This window comes from Capra hircus, chromosome 28, assembly GCF_001704415.2.
Source record: "Capra hircus breed San Clemente chromosome 28, ASM170441v1, whole genome shotgun sequence".
Classification (NCBI taxonomy): Eukaryota; Metazoa; Chordata; class Mammalia; order Artiodactyla; family Bovidae; genus Capra; species Capra hircus.
This window is the reverse complement of record NC_030835.1, coordinates 2,543,855-2,562,752: the sequence shown is the minus strand read 5'-3', so window position 1 is coordinate 2,562,752 and position 18,898 is coordinate 2,543,855. Positions and strand designations below refer to the sequence as shown.

At 47.3% G+C, this 18,898-nt stretch overlaps 1 protein-coding gene across 1 annotated transcript in view; it reads left to right on the top strand.

The window, feature by feature from the left end:
- The window catches only part of WDFY4 (WDFY family member 4), a 253,777-nt gene that overhangs the window by 169,335 nt on the left and 65,544 nt on the right, over positions 1 to 18,898 (top strand). The window contains exons 44-47 of the mRNA XM_005699347.3: positions 5,851 to 5,999; positions 9,665 to 9,785; positions 13,450 to 13,535; positions 15,006 to 15,068. Of these exons, the coding sequence (XP_005699404.2) occupies positions 5,851 to 5,999; positions 9,665 to 9,785; positions 13,450 to 13,535; positions 15,006 to 15,068 (419 nt within the window). The remainder of the gene's footprint in view (positions 1 to 5,850; positions 6,000 to 9,664; positions 9,786 to 13,449; positions 13,536 to 15,005; positions 15,069 to 18,898) is intronic.

The window sequence follows — 18,898 nt, the reverse complement described above, 5'->3', positions numbered from 1 at the left end:
TGCCATCGCAGAAGCACTTGCTTTTAGGGCCTTTGCAAGACCCAGCCCAGGAGACTGCAGGGCACATCTCACACAATTCTGGATGGCTTGTCCCAGCAGAGGCCTCTGGGGGAAGCCAGCAGACCGGAGCTCAGAATGGCAGCAGCTTAATTCATTTCCATGTGAGACCACTGATCTGATCGCCTCCAGCGATACCTGGGACAGTAATTATTCTGTGCCACTTTTGTGCCATTGATTAATGATTCCCAGAACCACAAACACATTTCTCTGCAAACAGCTCCATTTGACACTAGGAGCGGTTTATTTAATGCATGTTAACCGTGGGCTGCTGTGTCCCTTGCACCTCCTCCACAGAGCTGCTTGCAAAAGTGTCTCCACTTAAAAAATGTGCTTCCAGACCAATTCCAGAGTTGGAACTCCCATGGGAGTTGTTTTTACTGTTGCTTGAAAATTACAGGAAATTAATTAATTTCATGAAAATTAATTGATTACAGGAATTAATTATTTAATCCATGTAATTACATGTAATTAACTAATTAATTACATGAAAAACTAAGCATTTATTTTTTTCATTTATATATTTTACTCAATGTAAAATATTAGTATGACTTTGTTAGAAACGAAATCAGCTTAAAGGGAGATCTTTTTGTGCTGAACAGCAGAGAGCAGCATCAAGCTCTTTATGGGTATTTTTAGCTGAAGTCATCTGTAGAAAGTGAAGAAGTGTGTTAAACTTCTCACGTAGAATCTTCCCCTTAGGTGAGTCACCATGACTGACTTCCTAGAATGCAGAGCTACACGTGTGGTCCCTACTGAAAACCTTCTGAGACTCTCTTTGGCACACCTTATACCCTTCTGAGCTGGCCCTGTGCTTCCCTGGACTTGCTTCTCTCACCCTTACACGAGTGTGCAAGTGTGCACGCACACACACCTGCCTTTTTACTGCAATTATACAGAATTGTTTACATTCTCTAAACATGTCCCACTGTCTCAAGACTTTGTGCCTTGGAAATTTTCTCCTCTGTTTTTAATCTTCTGAACTCATAGCCACAGCCTTGGGGCCCCCACCTCGAGACCCACTGCTCTGATGTCCCCTCCACTCCCTCTCGGGGCTCTGTCTGGGCCAGGCGCTCTCCTCTGTGCCCCAAGGTATGTGTGCTTCCCTCCAACATCATGCTCTCTGAGGACAGTTGATATCCCCCTCTCTTTCCTGTCAAACCACAAGCACCACAAAAATGTGCTCGTCTCCGCTTGTGCTTGCGTGGGGGCACAGGCTAAAACAGCTAATACGTCTCTATTAAATGAAAGTATGAGCAAATAAGTGAGCGGTAGCCATAGGTTTGCATAAGACAGGACCTCAGCTTTCGCAGCCTGGCTGGTGTCCCTGGCTCAGTTTCTAAGCATGGTCTTCAGGAATCATCTGGCCTGCCTATTCAAATGCAGATTCCAGGGTCCACTCTGTACCTGCTGAATCAGAACAATTGGGATGTACCCTGGGAATATGAACTTTAACAAGCTGCCCGGGAGACTCTCCTATCTAAGCTTTTCAAATAAATGCTGAGATTCATGGGTCTGGGTTTTACGATATACAGAGCTCCCCTAGCTAGAAACATGTCCCAACTTTAACCACTGATGTGTGGATCCTCAGGAAATGCAGTTAGCGCCATGCACTGCGCTTTGAACAGTCTTCAGAACTTGTAATCCTTTTCAGTTTCCATCCTTTTCCGCTTGGTCTCCTCAGAGCCGGCAGAGAAAGGCCGAAGGCTCGCTTGTGGAAGTGGCAAATGCAGGCAGACAGGGGTCATCCCAGCTCCTTGTCTCCATCTGAAAAGATGAGCTGCCATCAACAGATCCTTGTGTTATATTTCTTCCCAGATTTGCCAAGTTGACATATAAAAAATAGTGTCTCCTTATTGTTTTAATACACATTTCTTTGACTATGAGTGTGACAGAATGCTCCTTCTAAAAGGTATCCTGAGTTCATAGGTAGTCAGTGTAAATGGAGTTGAATAGCCTCTTTCCCTTTGGATGCTTAACTTTTCCTCAGCAATCTGTGCTTTTAAAAAAATAAAAAATAAAAAAAAGGGGATACTTATTCCAGACACCAGTGTCGCAGAATTTATTGTTAACAAGGTCTAAGTGAGCAGATGGGTGGAAACAGAAGCGTGATGCCTGTGAATGGAGCTGAAGCTTTCTTTGCAGCAGATTTTGCAGACAAGTATGACAGAACGTAGGCTTCCCAGGTGGCTCAGTGGTAAGGAGTCCGCCTGCAGTGCAGGAGACGCTGGTTTGATCCCTGAGTTGAGAAGATCCCCTGGAGAAGTGAATGGCAGCCCACTCCAGTACACTTGCTTGGGAAATCCATGGACAGAGGAGCCTGGCAGGCTACAGTCCGTAGGGTCTCAAAGAGTCAGGCACGACTGAGGACTAAACAGCAGCAAGAATGAGGGAACGTACACGCCAGCTCTGTCACCGGATGCCTCACGTGATAGTGCTGAGTCTTACATTTTCTACCTGTAAAATTAAAGTGTTGCATTAAGTTGCAGACTAATAGTGCTGGAAGAAATCTTGAGAGAGCCTCCAGCTGAACTTCCCGTTTTGCAGACATTCGACTGAGGCCTGCTTCTAGGAGAATGTGCTGGCATGGGCTTCCACAGAATGTCCCAGCACATTGTTGTTGTCCCTCTAACTTTAACTCTGGCGGTTTTGGACTTCCAGACAACCTATTCCTTATCATACCTGGGCCAGGTGTGGCTGTGTGCTTACTAATCCACCCATTAGGAGTGAAAATATGTCACTTAACCAATCTTAAAAATGTTCTACTTATGGAGCTGAAGTTCCACTCTTTTTAAAGTGATTGATAGAATCGTGGCAGGAGGGATTTCTTCATCACGAGTGAACTTGGTGATGGAGCTTTCTTAGGGTTAATTTAAATGGAAGAGCAGGGAATATTTCACTGGGGCTCATTTTCCAGTTTTTAGAATGTTATTCTTTTCTAGCAGAATCCATTTTTAAGCTATTGACCCAGCTCTCACCAGACATTCTTCTTGTGGTTTGGTTTATTCTGGTTATTACTGAATTCTCCCCAAAGGAAAACACCAGGAGATCATGAGAACATGCTTCAGCCTCTTCTGTTGGCACCACAGAGTCTGGGCAAGGGTGGGGCCTCAGAGGGACAGGAGAGGCCAGGGGGGCACACAGGCCTGTGTTCTTGGGCTCCACATGCGACTCTGCGAACTTGAGGATGAAGTCTCCTCCGTACAAAGGCGTAAGAGAAGAAGCTTCAACAGCTTGGCCTAGGAAGCATAAACACCCTCCAACAATGCTGGTGGGAGTGTGAATTAGCGTCGCCTTGCAGGAGGGCAGTCTGGCGCTAGATCAGAGTATGAAATGCCCACATCCTGGACCTCCAGTTCTACTTCTAGGAATTTAGAAGATCTACTACAGATTTCCGTATGTGTTCAAAGTGGCCTATGCACAAGGATTGTCACTGCAGCGCCGCTTGTAATGTTGAAACATTTGAAAACAAACCAATAGAGGGTTGCACCACATCCGAGCAAACTAACCATCTGTATCTTTTAATAAAAGTGAGACAACTCTGTAAGAAGTGATTTGGAAAGGGCTCCTAGATGGCCTATTAAGGAAGACAACTAGATGCAGACCAGTAGCTGTATGAATATGCTATTTGTGTGAAAAAAAAAAAGATAATATGTATAAAACAAACTATGTAGGCACAGAATCTCTTCGGAAGATTATACTGCAGGAGAGACGAAACTTTTCCTCTTCCTCCTTAGAGTCTCTATTTAGGCTGCAACATTGAGTTGACAGACGACAGATTTACAGAAGTGCAGACAGATTTTATTCTTACGGGTACATGGGGGCCTGCCAAGGAAAATGAAGACATCTAAGCCCTCAGGACCTGAGTATGCCTGCTTTCCAGCTTCACCAGCCACACTGACCTCTCTTCTGCTCCCCAGATCTGCCCTTCCTGCCCCTATGCTCTGAGATGGATATTCCTATTCCATGAAATTTCTTCTCCCAGCCTTGCCATGACTACTCATTTCCATCCTTCAGGTCTCAGAGTTTGTCTGAGATCATGTCCCCTCCAAGTTTCTCTCTGCCTTATATCATTATCAACCTGTATTTTTTTTTCTTCTTTCAATGCATATCACAGTTTTTGATAATGTATTGGTGGACGTGTCTTCCTCCACTGGATTTTAAGTCCCACGAGGGTAGGGTTCTGTTTATCGTGTTTGTCCCTCACTTTGGCTAAATCCCATGTGAAGTAGGGTGTGAGAACGGGTATGCATGGCAGCTTTCCAGGTTTTACCCCTGCTGCCCCATCGTTGCTCCCAACGGTGAGCAGGGAGCTTAGCTTCAACCCCAGGCTCTTCCATTTACCCATCTTTGGTGAGATTCTTATCTCTGCATCCTCTTTCTTTTTCATCTCTAAATTAGACTAGTAAAATTTTTCTTTCCCAGTTTTAAGGATTATGTGTAAAAGGCTTACAATGTTTATGTGAAAGTGAAAGTGTTAGTCACTCAGTCGTGTCCAACACTTTGCGACCCCCTGGACTGTAGCCCACCAGGCTCCTCTGTCCATGGGATTCTTCAGTCAAGAATACTGAACAAGGTAGCCATTCCTTTCTCCAGGGCATCTTCCTGACCCAGGGATCGAACATGGGTCTCCTTCATTGCAGGCAGATTATTTACCATCTGAGCCACCAGGGAAGCCCAATGGTTATACAGTAGGGTGTTTTTTTTTTTTTTTTTTTTTTTTTTTTTTTTTAAGTCAGTTCTTCTTTTGTATAGCTGGAATTAGCACAGAATTATCCTGAGAAAATTTTGGCCTTGGTCTTACTCTGGTTCCTTTGAGTTCCCGTCACCGAAAATTGATGAAATTCTCCCACTCATTCCTTCAGAGATTTATTCTATGTAAGGACCCAACTAGTCCTTACTTAATGTGGAACTCTGTTTTATACCAAGACATCATCCCAGATCAGCCTCCCCAGAAAGCCAACACGGAGCCAGAGCTGTGCGTGCGGCATGTTGGTTGGGGTGCGGGTTGCTGGGTGGGGTGCAGGATGTGCGACCTCACTGCGGTCTCAGCCAGGCTGCGGCTGAGCCCACGGGAGCTCAAGTGAATGGAGGCAAAGGGCCAGTCCCGCTGCCTCTGTGCTGGCCCGTGTTGGGGACAGATGACCACTGAGACAGGGACCTCACCCATGACAGGCACTCTCTTTAGCTGAGGGGATTCTGGGAAACTGCCAGCAGCTTCAGCTGCGGAGAGAATGTGCTTGAGCCAGAAGCGAGGGATCTGGGCACAGCTGGCGCCTCCTCTGCACACAGCGTGGAGCAGCCTTGGCCTCTGCAGACAGCAGGACCAGTCTTGCACCTGTGGTCCTCGGCAGACCTGGTTCAGGTCCTCTCCTAGTCACCTTCCAGCTGTTTTCTTGACACGTTTCTTCACATCTGTAACTGAGTGATGCCTCAGGCCTCAAAAACTTTCCTCATTGTTTACCGAGGAGTGTTTTGCATGGTTGTAGAGGAGCTTAAAGTGAGAGGGAAAATGTCAACATGTTCAAAAGAGCGATAAACACTCATCCACATGCCTCGGTGCGATGTGGTGGCCTTGGGTAGGTGAAATAATGAAGCAGGGTGTTGGGTGTAGAAATCCCACTTAGAGAGTGCAGAGCAGTGCAGCTGGGGGGCAGCAGCCCGTCATTTTCAGGGTGCTACCCTCACTTCCCAGTGCGTAGCGGGCGACCAGACACCGCCCTCCTGCCCTCCTTAAGAAGCTGGGTGTGTCTCCCTCATGCACGGCCTGACTCTGGCACACTCTCCCTGCAGGTGACGCAGAAGTACTCCCTCGTCGTCGTGCAGGGCCACCTGGTCTGCGAAGGGCTCCTGCTCTTCGGCCAGCAGCACTTCTACATCTGCGAGAACTTCACGCTCTCTCCCGTGGGCGATGTCTACTGCACCCGCCACTGCTTGTCCAAGTGAGTGCCCCTCCGACCCTGGCAGATTCTGCCCTGACCCCAAGCTGCCTTCTCAGCCACCCCACGCCTACGCCTCCCACCTTGTTCTTTCTATGGGCTCGGGTTTGGGCCTGAAACTGAGCCATGAGATAAAACGGAAGAACCTTAAGGCACAGGCATCCATGACTAGGATTCCCCGAAGCTAAAATCTGGAGCCGTTAACCAGACAGCAGCTCCTCGGGCTCTCCTGCTGTGAAATGCACCACAGGACAAGAGGGATCGCGCTTTAGGTTGTTTGGATAATACAATCCAGTCCCATCAGCATACTTACTCAACAACTTTTTTTTAAAATTGGAGTATAGTTGATTTACAATTTTGTGTTAAATACTGCTGAAAAATAATGTATATATATGTATAACTGAGTCAACAACTTCTTGCTTGTTCATCCTTATGCAAGACATCAGGCACTGCCTCTTTATGCCTGCAAGGCCCATAATGCAATCAGCAGCATATCCAGGTTCTTTTGGAAAGAGTTTGGAGCACACTATCATCAAGCGACAAAATACATGTTATGCGAGGCCTCTTCGGGGTTCCCACTTGGGGAGATGATACGTGGCTGGTATGGGGAGGGACAGCTACTTGGAGAAGGGAGCTAAGGTTTGGGTCTTGAAGGATGAGTGAGATTTGGGTAGAAATTTGGAGTCATTTTTATACCGACTAATACTGGAGATCTTTGGCAGGAAATTCTGAGGTTCTTCTCTAGGACCAAATGTATTGATAGTCGGTGTACTTGGGTTCAATCAGCCCTTATTGAATAATTCTCTAGTGTTTATGAAGTACTGCCATTCAAAACCAAATTGATTGTGTTTGCACTTTTGCTAGTTATTGTCAGTTGTCTGTTTTCGTCACTTGTGAAGAAATTTAGATGCCAATTTCTTTTCTAGTTATCCAAGGCTCAGGTGATGACAAGATAAACTCTTAGCTCAGTGGCTCTCAAGCTAAATTACATTGACTCACCTGGAGGACTTGATAGAATAGGCTTCTGGGACCCACCATCATCCCAGCTTCTAAGCTGGTAGATCTGGGCTAGGGCCTGAGATTTTACCAAATTTGCAGCTAATGCTCATGCTACTGGTCTGGGACCACACTTTGAGAACCACTATTTGAGACTATTGATAGAGGAACCAGTCTTACCTGCTAATAAGCAAGAATTTTAACTCCCAGATGTCATATTATTTCCAGCCTATGTGAAGAAGCAAGAATTTAAGGATTGTGGAAGGATAGATGTCAGCCCACCCCCCTTTGATTTAGGTTTGTTTTAAAATGCTTGGCCTTCTTCTCTCTGCTAACTTCCATCTTTTATCCATATCAAATGTTCACCGAATGCAGTGAATCTTCTATGCTTTTTCAAGGCAGGCACATAATTAATACTTGGCCCACTCATCTCATTTTATTGCTCATGTTTTATTGATACTGATCAATATGGACAATGGGTCTGCAGACTCGCCTTTCTGAGAGCTGATGAAAGCTTTCTACTCCGTCTGTATGCATGGAGTGCCCATGAAATGACTCCCATAATCCATTGCTTCACTCTCCACCTCTGGTTAGTGTTGGATAAGATCTTATTGATTAGCTAGATTGTGTTTATGAGGTGCATGTAATCATGATCCAATTGACTATAGCTGCACTTTTAATAGAAACCCAGTTGTTAGGCTGGGTGTACTCAAGTCTGGAAATGCGCTTTTCTAGAATGTAAGTCAGAGAGTAGTGAGAATATTTAACTACATTAGGATCACATAGGCAATTGTAGTCACCATGCTTCAGAGAAGGGTTGTTAGCCAGGCAGTGCTTCCTCTCTGAGCCCTTGTCTGCTACCTGAAGAAAATGCTGGCACTTGTGGAGATGTGGTTCTCAGAGATGGGCCACTAGCTCATGTGAGATCAATGGAGATTAAGTCTTATTTTGACAATGGAGACCAAGGAAGATACATAAATAAGCCAGTTAAAAATAAAGCTAAGTCAACTCTGAAATGCTTCTCTAAAAGACTGCCATCAATTTGAGTATAGTTGAGCCTTAGACCTTGAAAGAGACTCCCTGATGTACCATAAAAACATCCCAAATAAAACTCAAGAACACTGCCAATCCTCCAGCAGTTATTGGACTCAGGTACTTTGTAACTTTCCTCAGAAAGCAAGACCCTTTCTAGAAGGTTATATTTTGCTTTGAGGGAGATTCCTTCTTGGCTGAATAGGGTAACTGTGTTTTCTGTGTAACCAGTTTTCTGGGCTGTTGTACAAAGTATCAAAAACTGGGTGGCTTCTTAAAAAAGAGAAATTTATTATCCTTCAATTCTGGAAGCTAGAAGTCTGAAATCAAGGTGACAGCAGGACGGGGCTCCTTCTATAGCTTTAGGGGAGGCTCCTTCCTCGCCTCTTCAAGCTGCTAGTGTTTCCTGGCCATCCCTGATGGTCCAAGGCTTGCAGACGCGTCTCCCCAATCACACGGCCATCTTCTCCCTGTGTGTGTCTGTCTCCGTGTCTAAGTGTCCCTTTTATTAGGGAATACTAGAAGGGCATGGCAACCCACTCCAGCGTTCTTGCCTGGAGAGTCCCAGGGACGGGGGAGCCTGGTGGGCTGCTGTTTTTGGGGTCGCACAGAGTCGGACACGACGGAAGCGACGTAGCAGCAGCAGCAGCAGCTAACTGGATTGGGATCTATCTTCATGACCTCACTTCATTATCTCTGCTATTTACCTATTTGTAAGTAAAGTTACATTCTGAGGTACTGGGGATTACGACGTCAACCTACATCTTCTGGGGGAGACAAGTCAACCCATAACAGTGGCGGCCAGGCTCACAAGATGTAGCGTTTGATTCATTTGGTGGGAATCCAAACCATCCAACTGGCTTTTTATGATCGGTGCTTTTAGTCAGCAGTTTTAAGGCATCAGCTCTCTGTTTAATTTCATTCAACAAATACTTATTGAAAGCCTGTCTTATACAAGCACTGGGGTAGACTCCACAGATACACAGCTCAGTCAGATGAGGGCTGAGTCTGGTAAAGAGTTTGCAATCTAGCAGGTGATTTGGGTGCAAATTCCAGGTATAAACTGGTAATTGGATTTGTCCCGTACAAATGTGGGACAAATCAAAGTATGTTTTAATCTGAAATCCACTGCTATTACCAAAGGCCCAGTCAATCAAGATCATGATTAGCATTTAGTGTCCTGTGATTTCCCTAGTTAAGAACATCACATTAAAAGTTACCCTATGGCCATGTTGTCCGAAACCATGTTGAACAGGGACTGTTCAGTGGAGGCTCTTCATCTTTCTGCGTCATGCTTCGGGAACTTGAAATCTGTCCATACCTAACTACACATCTCTTTCACTTTTCCCCCACTGCATCACCAAGCCATTTCTGACCCCAATACCCAGAGAGACTTCTCACACTTACGCTCTGCCCCCTGCGTCACTGTTCGTCCTGACGGTGATCCCTGGGCCTCGTGTCCCCCACTCTGGTTAAGCCAATGTCCCATATTACTCCTCAGCGCAGGGCTGACACAGACAGGGGTTATCAGGTAAGTGGGTGCTGGCCCATCCCCCGATGTGTTCCAGAAACGCAGGTTCAGGCAGGTGAGCAAGCCCCCACTGGGCACCCTCTCACTGCACATACTGCTTCCTTTCCAGCATTAGTGACCCGTTCATCTTCAACATGTGCAGCAAAGACAGGTCCTCTGACCATTACTCGTGCCAGCGCCACAGCTACGGCGATCTTAGGGAGCTCCGGCAGGCGCGTTTCCTCCTGCAGGTGAGACTGGGAGGGCCCGGAGGAAGGACCATCCCTTCCCTGCAGGTGACACTGGGAGGGGCCGGAGGAAGGACCATCCCTTCCCTACAGGTAAGACCTGGGAGGGGCCCGGAGGAAGGACCATCCCTTCCCTGCAGGTGAGACCTGGGAGGGGCCGGAGGAAGGACCATCCCTTCCCTGCAGGTGAGACTGGGAGGGGCCGGAGGAAGGACCATCCCTTCCCTGCAGGTGAGACTGGGAGGGGCCCGGAGGAAGGACCATCCCTTCCCTGCAGGTGAGACTGGGAGGGGCCGGAGGAAGGACCATCCCTTCCCTGCAGGTGACACTGGGAGGGGCCCGGAGGAAGGACCATCCCTTCCCTGCAGGTGAGACTGGGAGGGGCCGGAGGAAGGACCATCCCTTCCCTGCAGGTGACACTGGGAGGGGCCCGGAGGAAGGACTATCCCTTCCCTGCAGGTGAGACTGGGAGGGGCCTGGAGGAAGGACCATCCCTTCCCTACAGGTGAGACTGGGAGGGGCCTGGAGGAAGGACCATCCCTTCCCTACAGGTGAGACTGGGAGGGGCCTGGAGGAAGGACCATCCCTTCCCTACAGGTGAGACTGGGAGGGGCCTGGAGGAAGGACCATCCCTTCCCTAACCCTAACCCTAAGACCTGATGGCGGTTCGGGTGCCATCGAGGCCCCATCTGAACGGGAGGGGCACACCTTCTTGACCCCTTCACCCAGGCCCAGCCCAGGGCCCTGTGGGACACCTGTGAATTCCCCTGGCTTGTGTTGGGCTGGTCCCCTGGCTGGGACAGAGTTCTGCCCTCTGCTTCACCCTCTCCCCAGTCCCTGCCATTTGGCCACTGGACCCTTCTCCCTCTTACCATGTCACTTAGGATCCAGCCTCTTTGCTTTATTTTCCCCTTGACATGCCCCAGAGCTGCCTGGAGACTCAGGAATACAGGACAGGGCAGCTCCACTGCCTGATGGCGGAGCTGACGACTGAGAGTTGAGTGCCGGTCTCCCCTGTTCAGACCACAGGGACACCTCTCAGGCCACTGCCTCTACCCTCTGCCCTCCTCAAATCTTCATCTACCTTCAAGCTCCGTCATTTCCTGGGCCAAGTGATTCAGAGATCTCCTGATTGTCCCCTCCAAGCAGGACCCAGAACCTTGTCTGGTGTATTCAAGGGCTCATCCAGCTGCTAAACAGAGCGGACTCCTTCCAGAGGCAGGGTTCTGTTGTCACTGAGTCACAACCAAATACTTCTCACGCCCTACCTTGGAGGCACACCATCTGGTTTAGAAGCATCACCTCAGTGGCAAAGGGAGGAACAGCTCTGGGGTTCCCGCTGGCCCCAAGCACATCTTGCCCTCAACAGTCCAGCCTCTCCAATAGCAAAGCTGCAGCTGTGCCCAAGGGCCTCCCAACACCCCCAGAGGAAGAGATGGGGACCACCCTGTGGGAAGGGAGGGGCCCAGGCCCCTTCCCCCATTCTCTCTGCAGGGTCTCTATTCTGCATAGGCCAACAAAACAATGCTTGGCCTTCTGGAGCAGAGTAAGTTACCTTTCTTTTGTAAACTTCTTTGTCTTGCGACCCTCCTGCTGGAGGCCTCATTGTTATTTATATTATTATTATTCTCTGAAGCGAAAGCTCAAGGGAGCCTTTCAGAGGGACTCATTCTAGGGAGGATCAGCTGCCCCCACAGACAAGGATCTGGCAAGCTGCTGGCTCTGACTGGCTCTTTCCCTCTCCTTCCTTCTCTGCTGCTTTTGCCCACAAAGCGTTGGTTCTCATTTTGCCAGCCCTCAGTGCTCTTCTCAGAGAGTGAGCCGGAAAGGGGCGGGTGGAGGAGGCCCTGAGCTGATGGTTCTGACCAGGGCCAGCGTGGGCCCGGTCCTGAGCATGGCTCTGCACAGTCGGGCACCTCTGGGCTTCCATTTCTCTCCAGCGAACAGGCCACCACCTCTTGTCTTTTCCAGTTATATAATATAGCACTTAGCACATTTTGAGCATATAGCAAGTACTCAAAAATTATTTTTTTTAGTAATTGTATGTCTATTTACATGTTATACATAGTAGCAACTAGGTATCAGTAAGTGAGTGTCTTTCTCCCCAGTACAAAGCGATTGTTTCCAGATGGTTGGTTAGCATGACAGTGGTGGAAACCAGAGTGGGAGGGCGTGTGAGCATGTCCAGATGGGGGTGGGAGAGCTTCATGTGCAAGGCCCCCATTTGCCCAGCCCTAGATTCTCCCAGGAGGAAGTCAGAGCCTGGGCACTCGAGGTTGCTGTGGCAAGTCATGGGCTCCATAGATTCTATGCTCATCATCTATTTGCACATTATTTATACTTCTGTATGTAGGGAAAAAATCTGAGGCTCTTATGTACATCTGCAGAGGAGAAGGGTGCCGCATTATCATTACAGATACTTTCGCTCTGCTCAGAAGTCTAATGACCTGGACGTTGAGAACTTGCTTCCAGCCAGGAAAGGGCAGGGCCTGACTGCTGTTGGATGCAGCATGCCATCTCTGAGTCTGACCCTCACCCTCCCTCTCTCCCCCTCCATGCTCGGACCTCACTTCTCCCAGGCCCTTCCTCCAGCGCTGAGTATTCTCTCCCTGACCCCACCTCATCCCTGAGCTTCATCCTATATGTGGGCTCACTACTCCAAGTCTAAGAAAGGAAAAAGGGAGGCAGGCAGGTTCAGTTAGGTGTTAGCAAAATACCCTTGGAGTGACATCGCTATGTCAGTGTGGCCACGTCAAAATGGCTCAGCAAAGTGGATGTGGCGAAACCCCTGTGCCTCAAGTCTGCAGGTCAGCGTAGGATGCTGCCCGGATTAAGGCTTGCATCCACTCAGCCTGCTCCCCTAGTGTTTCTGGTAAGATGATCCTTCAGTTCCGGAAGTGAAACCCTTGACTCAGGAGTAGAAGTGTCTGAAGATGTCAGTGGGCACTTTCCTCTCTTTGTCCCTTCCTCGCTTTTCCTGTGAGTTGGGCTCTTGTTTCCTTCTTCAGTCAAAGGAACTCTGAGATCTCCTGCCCGCCTACTTACTCTGTGAAGACTCCAATTCATCACTGTTACCAAAGTCTTCTTATCCCCTGTAGGAGGTTGGAAGGACTAACTAGGAAGGGTTGCCTTTGTCAACCTAAATAAAGAGGTAACTGAGGCAATCTTGAATTTACCGGAAATTGAGTTGATTCAAAAATAACAGGGGAATAACCACTAAGGAAAGGCAGGCTTTTGTGAGCTACAGGCTAATGGTTTGAGGGTTTGAGATTGGCTGTATCTGTCTACTGGCAAAGAGTACAAGGTGGGTGTGTTTACTCAGAGTCCAAGCAATAAGTTCGTTTGTTTGAGGGGGGGAGAGATTCTTGGTGGATGTTCGTTACTTCGGAGGTAAGTCTTCATTTTCCGTCAATTAAGCATCTACGGGAAATCAGTCTCTCCAGTTCTGAAGTTCTGTTTTCCAGAGGACACATGCCTGAGATTTGCCCTTTCGAGTCTCTGGGTCCATTTTAGACTGAAATCCTTCCACACCTGACATAGAGTCCCAGATGGCCCACACCATGCCTCTGTTCTGTTGGCTGTGGAGCAGGGGAGCAGGGGGCGGGGGAGGGAGGTCTCCATCCGTCCTAGGAAACTTCAGAGCAGTAAAAGGGGTTTCTCCTTACAGGACATCGCCCTGGAGATCTTTTTCCAAAACGGATATTCCAAGTTTCTTGTCTTCCACAACAGTGATCGGAGTAAGGTCTTCAAAAGGTAAGAGTTTAAAAATCCTTTGCTAAGGAAACTGATCATGAACCAACAGCAGAAGAATAGCTTTGTTCTCAGGAGATTGTTCTCCACCCACAGTGAGCAGGATTTAGGTTAGACTCGAGAAAGAACTTACCTGTAGAACTCTTGAGTTATGGAACAGAGTAAAGAGAAAACCATAAAAGCTCCTTCTCTTGATCCTGGAAAACAGGCTCCATTTCATGAACTGAAGTAATTTGGGCCAGTAAAAACTGAAGGAAGGGGAAAAAAGTGTGCAGACACAGCATATTTAATGCATCTTCCAGAATTTTCTGGCCTTATTTTTTAATTTTTCCAAGTAATTTTTTTTGGCTTAATCTTTCTTTTTGATCCCAGTTGCCAATTTTAGTTGCTCTGACTTCATATTTCATTGGAAAGAATTCCTAACAACTGATTTCCCACTTCTGCACGGAATAGCTTTTTTTCCTTAAAGAGAGAAGCTTACTGTCTTGGTTTAACTGAACGTTCTCCAAAGAGATTAATCAATCTAAGAAATTTAAGCTAGATCTTAAATTTTATATTTATATTATTAAAGTTAGAGTTATGTGAATGTGCAAAGAATCTAGAAGGGGTCAAAAGGCAGATTCCTAGCCATGAACAGATGACGTAGAAGCTGGGTTAATAGAGGAGTGGTCATATTCAGCTCCACTTGGGGCTAAAAGTTCTGAGGTGAGATTTGACATCCCTGGCCTGCGTGTTCCAGGCCATTTTGTGCTCAGAGATTCTAGCCTTATCTTCCTGCTGGCCCTGGCCTATCACTGGCACCAGGACCAGCTGCTGGGTCCCAAGGACAGGGCCAGAGTGGAGAAAACAACTCTTGCAGAGAAGCCATCTGAGCCAGCTCTGGGCACATCTCCATTGACTATGATTCTCCCTTTGAGACTCTTCCAAGGACTGCCGTTATATCACCTCCTAAAACACCTTCAAGTTCCATTTCAAACCAAAGTGAAGAAGTAGACAGGCAGCGCTGAACCTCACGTTCAGGTTCCCTTATGATTCTGTGTCCTGCACGAAGCTTTGCACAGTTGAGCTAGAAGTCTTCTACATCCGTAGCTCAGGCAGTGGACGGTACCAACCATGCCCTACCCTTGTTCAAGGAGCATTAAGGCAAGATGGCATCTGTCCCTGGAGTACTGCAGTGGTGGCTGAAATCGGCAATGGAAATGCCTGTGCCCAGCCCAGAAGAGGTCTCTAAAACACGTAATTTTGATTGCAGCTATTGTTTTATCATTATCATTGCTGTTATTTGGGCCAGAGCATCTAATGGCAGAGGGTGCCAATGGGGTGCCTCAGAGGTACACCCAGAGCTGGGGGCAGATGGGGTTCACTGGGAGGGCAAGAATGACCCTGGTCTCTAGCCTGCTTCCGAGAATGTTTTCCTGGTGGTGGAAGGGTCCCGACTCTGCTGCTGGAATAACCCTTTCCCTTTCTCTCTAGCTTCTGCTCTCTCCAACCCAGCTTGAAAGGAAAAGGCTTCACGGAGGACACGCTCAGTCTAAGGTAACAGATACAGGGAGGAGGCCAGCCGTGCGCTCTGGGCAAGGTGCTGGCCTTGCTCTGATTTTATTTTCCTGATCCTCCTTAAGAAGGCATGCAGAGAGCATGGCAGTCTGCCTGCCGCTTGATTTTTCACCCTCCCTTCCCCGTGCAGCCTGCATCCTCCTGTGGTTCCCTCTGCCAGCGAAACTTCCAGAGACTTGAGGTCCCAGGTGCTCTGTGGCTTGTTCAAACCACAGCTGCAGGAAGCTGCCCTCCGCCTGTGGTGGGTGTGGGCAGGTTGCCCAGGAAGCTGCCCTCCGCCTACAGTAGGTGTGGGCAGGTTGCCCATAGAAGTGTCAACCTGGGCCCGACCTCGGCGTCAGGGCTGCATGTTGGGGTGTGAGCAGTCCCAGCTCTGTCCTTTCTATCCAAGACTCTGAAGTCTCAGAAGGCAAATACATAAATGTATGGTGATATGCGAATCAGACACTATGAGATGGAGCATCTTTAAATGCTTACAGCCCCTTCCCCAGGCCCTGCTTTACAAGTACCACATTCTCTGGAAGCCAGTGCTGGACTGGTAGCTGCTTCTATTTCAGTTAGGAAGGGGAATAGGAAAAGGACGGTGGCTGCTGGTTTTCTCTGGGATTATGTAAGCTTCGGGCCGAGGGGAGTTGTGTTCAGAATATTTATGATGACTGTGGAATGGGGGCCACCGAGTCATTCACAATTATGTATCCATGGTTTGCTACGTCTGGTGCCTGTTGCTTGACAGAGAACATGGGAAATACTCAAGACCTCCCCATTTATTGTGTTTACAGTCTTATGAGAAAGAAAGCAAAATGAGTGAAATGTGAAGCATATTAGAGAGTGATATGTATAAAAACTAGTTGGTTTTGAAAGCATAGGAGGGTTTGAAATCTTAGGAGGATAGGGAAAGCCCTCTCCAAGAAAGTTAGTATTTGAATTCAGACTTGAATGAAGTGGGGAGACAAGGTATTCAGATAACTGAAGAAAACATTGTAGGCCAAAGGAAGGGCAGAGCGAGGACCTCAAGGGTGGTGAAGTGGGCTTGGCTGGGGCCACAGTGGTTGGGGTGCAGAGTCGGTGGGAACAGAGATGGAAAGGTGACAGAGCTCATGTAAGCCTTGGGGGCTGACGCTAATGGTGTCAGCTTTCACTCTGAGTAAATGGGAAGCATTGGCGGGATCTTGTGGCCTAACTTATATTTTCAAAGACTCATTTTGTCTGCTGTGTCGAGAACAGAACACAGTAGGTCAAAGGCAGAAGCTGAAAGATTGGTTAGGAAACTCTTGTAGTAACGCAGATAAGAGATGGTGATGCCATACACAAAAATAAGCTCAAAATGGATTAAAGATCTACGTGTAAGACCAGAAACCATAAAACTCCTAGAGGAAAACATAGGCAAACCCTTTCTGACATAAATCACAGCAGGACCCTCTAAGACCCACGTCCCAGAGTAACGGAAATAAAAGCAAAAATAAACAAATGGGACCTAATTAAACTTAAAAGCTTTTGCACAACGAAGGAAACTCTAAGCAAGGTGAAAAGACCGCCTTCAGAATGGGAGAAAATAATAGCAAACGAAGCAACTGACAAAGAATTAATCTCAAAAATATACAAGCAACTCCGCAGCTCAATTCCAGAAAAATAAATGACCCAATCAAAAAATGGGCCAAAGAACCTAACAGACATTTCTCCAAAGAAGACATACGGATGGCTAACAAACACATGAAAAGATGCTCAACATCACTCATTATCAGAGAAATGCAAATCAAAACCACAATGAGGTAACATTTCACACCGGTCAGAATGGCTGCGATCCAAAAGTCTATAAGCAATAAATGCTGGAGAGGGTGTGGAGAAAAGGGAACCCTCTTACACTGTTGGTGAGAATGCAAACTAGTACAGCCACTATGGAGAACAGTGTGGAGATTCCTTAAAAAACTGGAAATAGAACTGCCTTATGACCCAGCAATCCCACTGCTGGGCATACACACCGAGGAAACCAAAATTGAAAGAGACACGTGTACCCCAATGTTCATCACAGCACTGTTTATAATAGCCAGGACATGGAAGCAACCTAGATGTCCATCAGCAGATGAATGGATAAGAAAGCTGTGGTATATATACACAATGGAGTATTACTCAGCCATCAAAAAGAATACATTTGAATCAGTTCTAATGAGGTGGATGAAACTATAATATACAGAGTGAAATAAGCCAGAAAGAAAAACACCAATACAGTATATTAAGGCATATATATGGAATTTAGAAAGATGGTAACAATAACCCTATATGTGAGACAGCAAAAGAGACACAGATGTATAGAAGTCTTTTGGACTCTTGGGAGAGGGAGAAGGTGGGATGATTTGAGAGAATAGCATTGAAACATGTATATTATCATATGTGAAACAGATTGCCAGTCCAGGTTCGATGCATGAGACAGGGTGCTCAGGGCTGGTGCACTGGGAGGACCCTGAGGGATGGGATGGGGAGGGAAGTAGGAGGGGGGTTCAGGATGGGGAACACGTGTACACCCGTGGCGGGTTCGTGTCAGTGTATGGCAAAACTACTACATTATTGTAAAATAATTAACCTCCGGTTAAAACAAATAAATTTTAAAAAAGAGAGAGATGGTGATGGCTTGGATTGGGGTGGGTGTGAAGTGCTCAGACTTTGGACATATTTGGACCTGATTGAAGGTACATCTGGTGGGACTTGTTGCCAAGTCGATTGTGGGTGGCTAATATGTATATGAGAGAAAGTGCTTAAGGATAAGACCAAGCACTGGGGCTTGAGCAACTGGAAGATGAAATGGGGAAGACCGCAGGAAGAGCTACTTTGGGGAAGTAGTAGCTATCAGGGGATAGCTCAGTTTCGGATGTGTTAATTTTGAGATGCCTATCAGCTATCCAGGTGGAGATGTCATTCAGGTCGTTGGATATAAGCTTTGAAATTCAAGGCAGAGATTCTCTGGAGAGATACATACCTAAGCTCATGGAAGACGAACTTTGACAAAATGAGGAAGCTGGAGAGCGGGTCCTAGGCTCTGGGACCACCCAAACAGATGGGGCACATGGTGAGGCCATGCTGCTAAGGCCAGCCATGGGCTTAGGATCAACCTGATTTGGGCTCATAGGAAGTGTTCGATAAATTGTAATTCCTTTGCTTAGTTTTAGAATCAACTGCTGTGCATTTTGGGCGTGTGTACAGAGCAACTGATTAAATACAGGCATCTGTGTTCTCAACTCTTTTGAGTCTTTCCCAGCCCTTCTCCTACAGCCAAAGGGTGCTTTCATGAGTTTCAAATGGGAAGGCAGTGGTGGCCCCCAGCCTTAGGAAGCCATGGCTAGCCATTGCCTTATGGCTGGAATGGACTTGGCCATCTTTTATCTGGATTACCAAGGATAATGCCCAGCCTCCACACTGAGTCTTTGAAAATGTCTGGCTGCACTGTGGATGCTTTACTGAGTGTGAGCTTCTCCTCTCTGAAGGAGGTGCATGGTCCATTCTGTGGGTTTCCACCTGGTCCAGGATGCTTGGCTATCCTATAGGTTTTTATATCTTCAACCCCCAGCTCTTCAAAACTGGCTTGGATATATGCTTTGGATATATGCTGTCTAGAGACCATCTCCCATGTATAGGAAACCAGATCTTTTGGGTACCAGAATTTTGCCTGGAATTTCAGTGACAATGGCTGCCTCCATATCTGAATTCCAAGGAGGGTCTGCAGACCTGGATCCCAAATGGAAGATATTGTATTGGCCAAAACATTCATTCAAGTTTTTCCTTAAGATGGTGCAAAAAACCCAAATGAACTTTTTGGC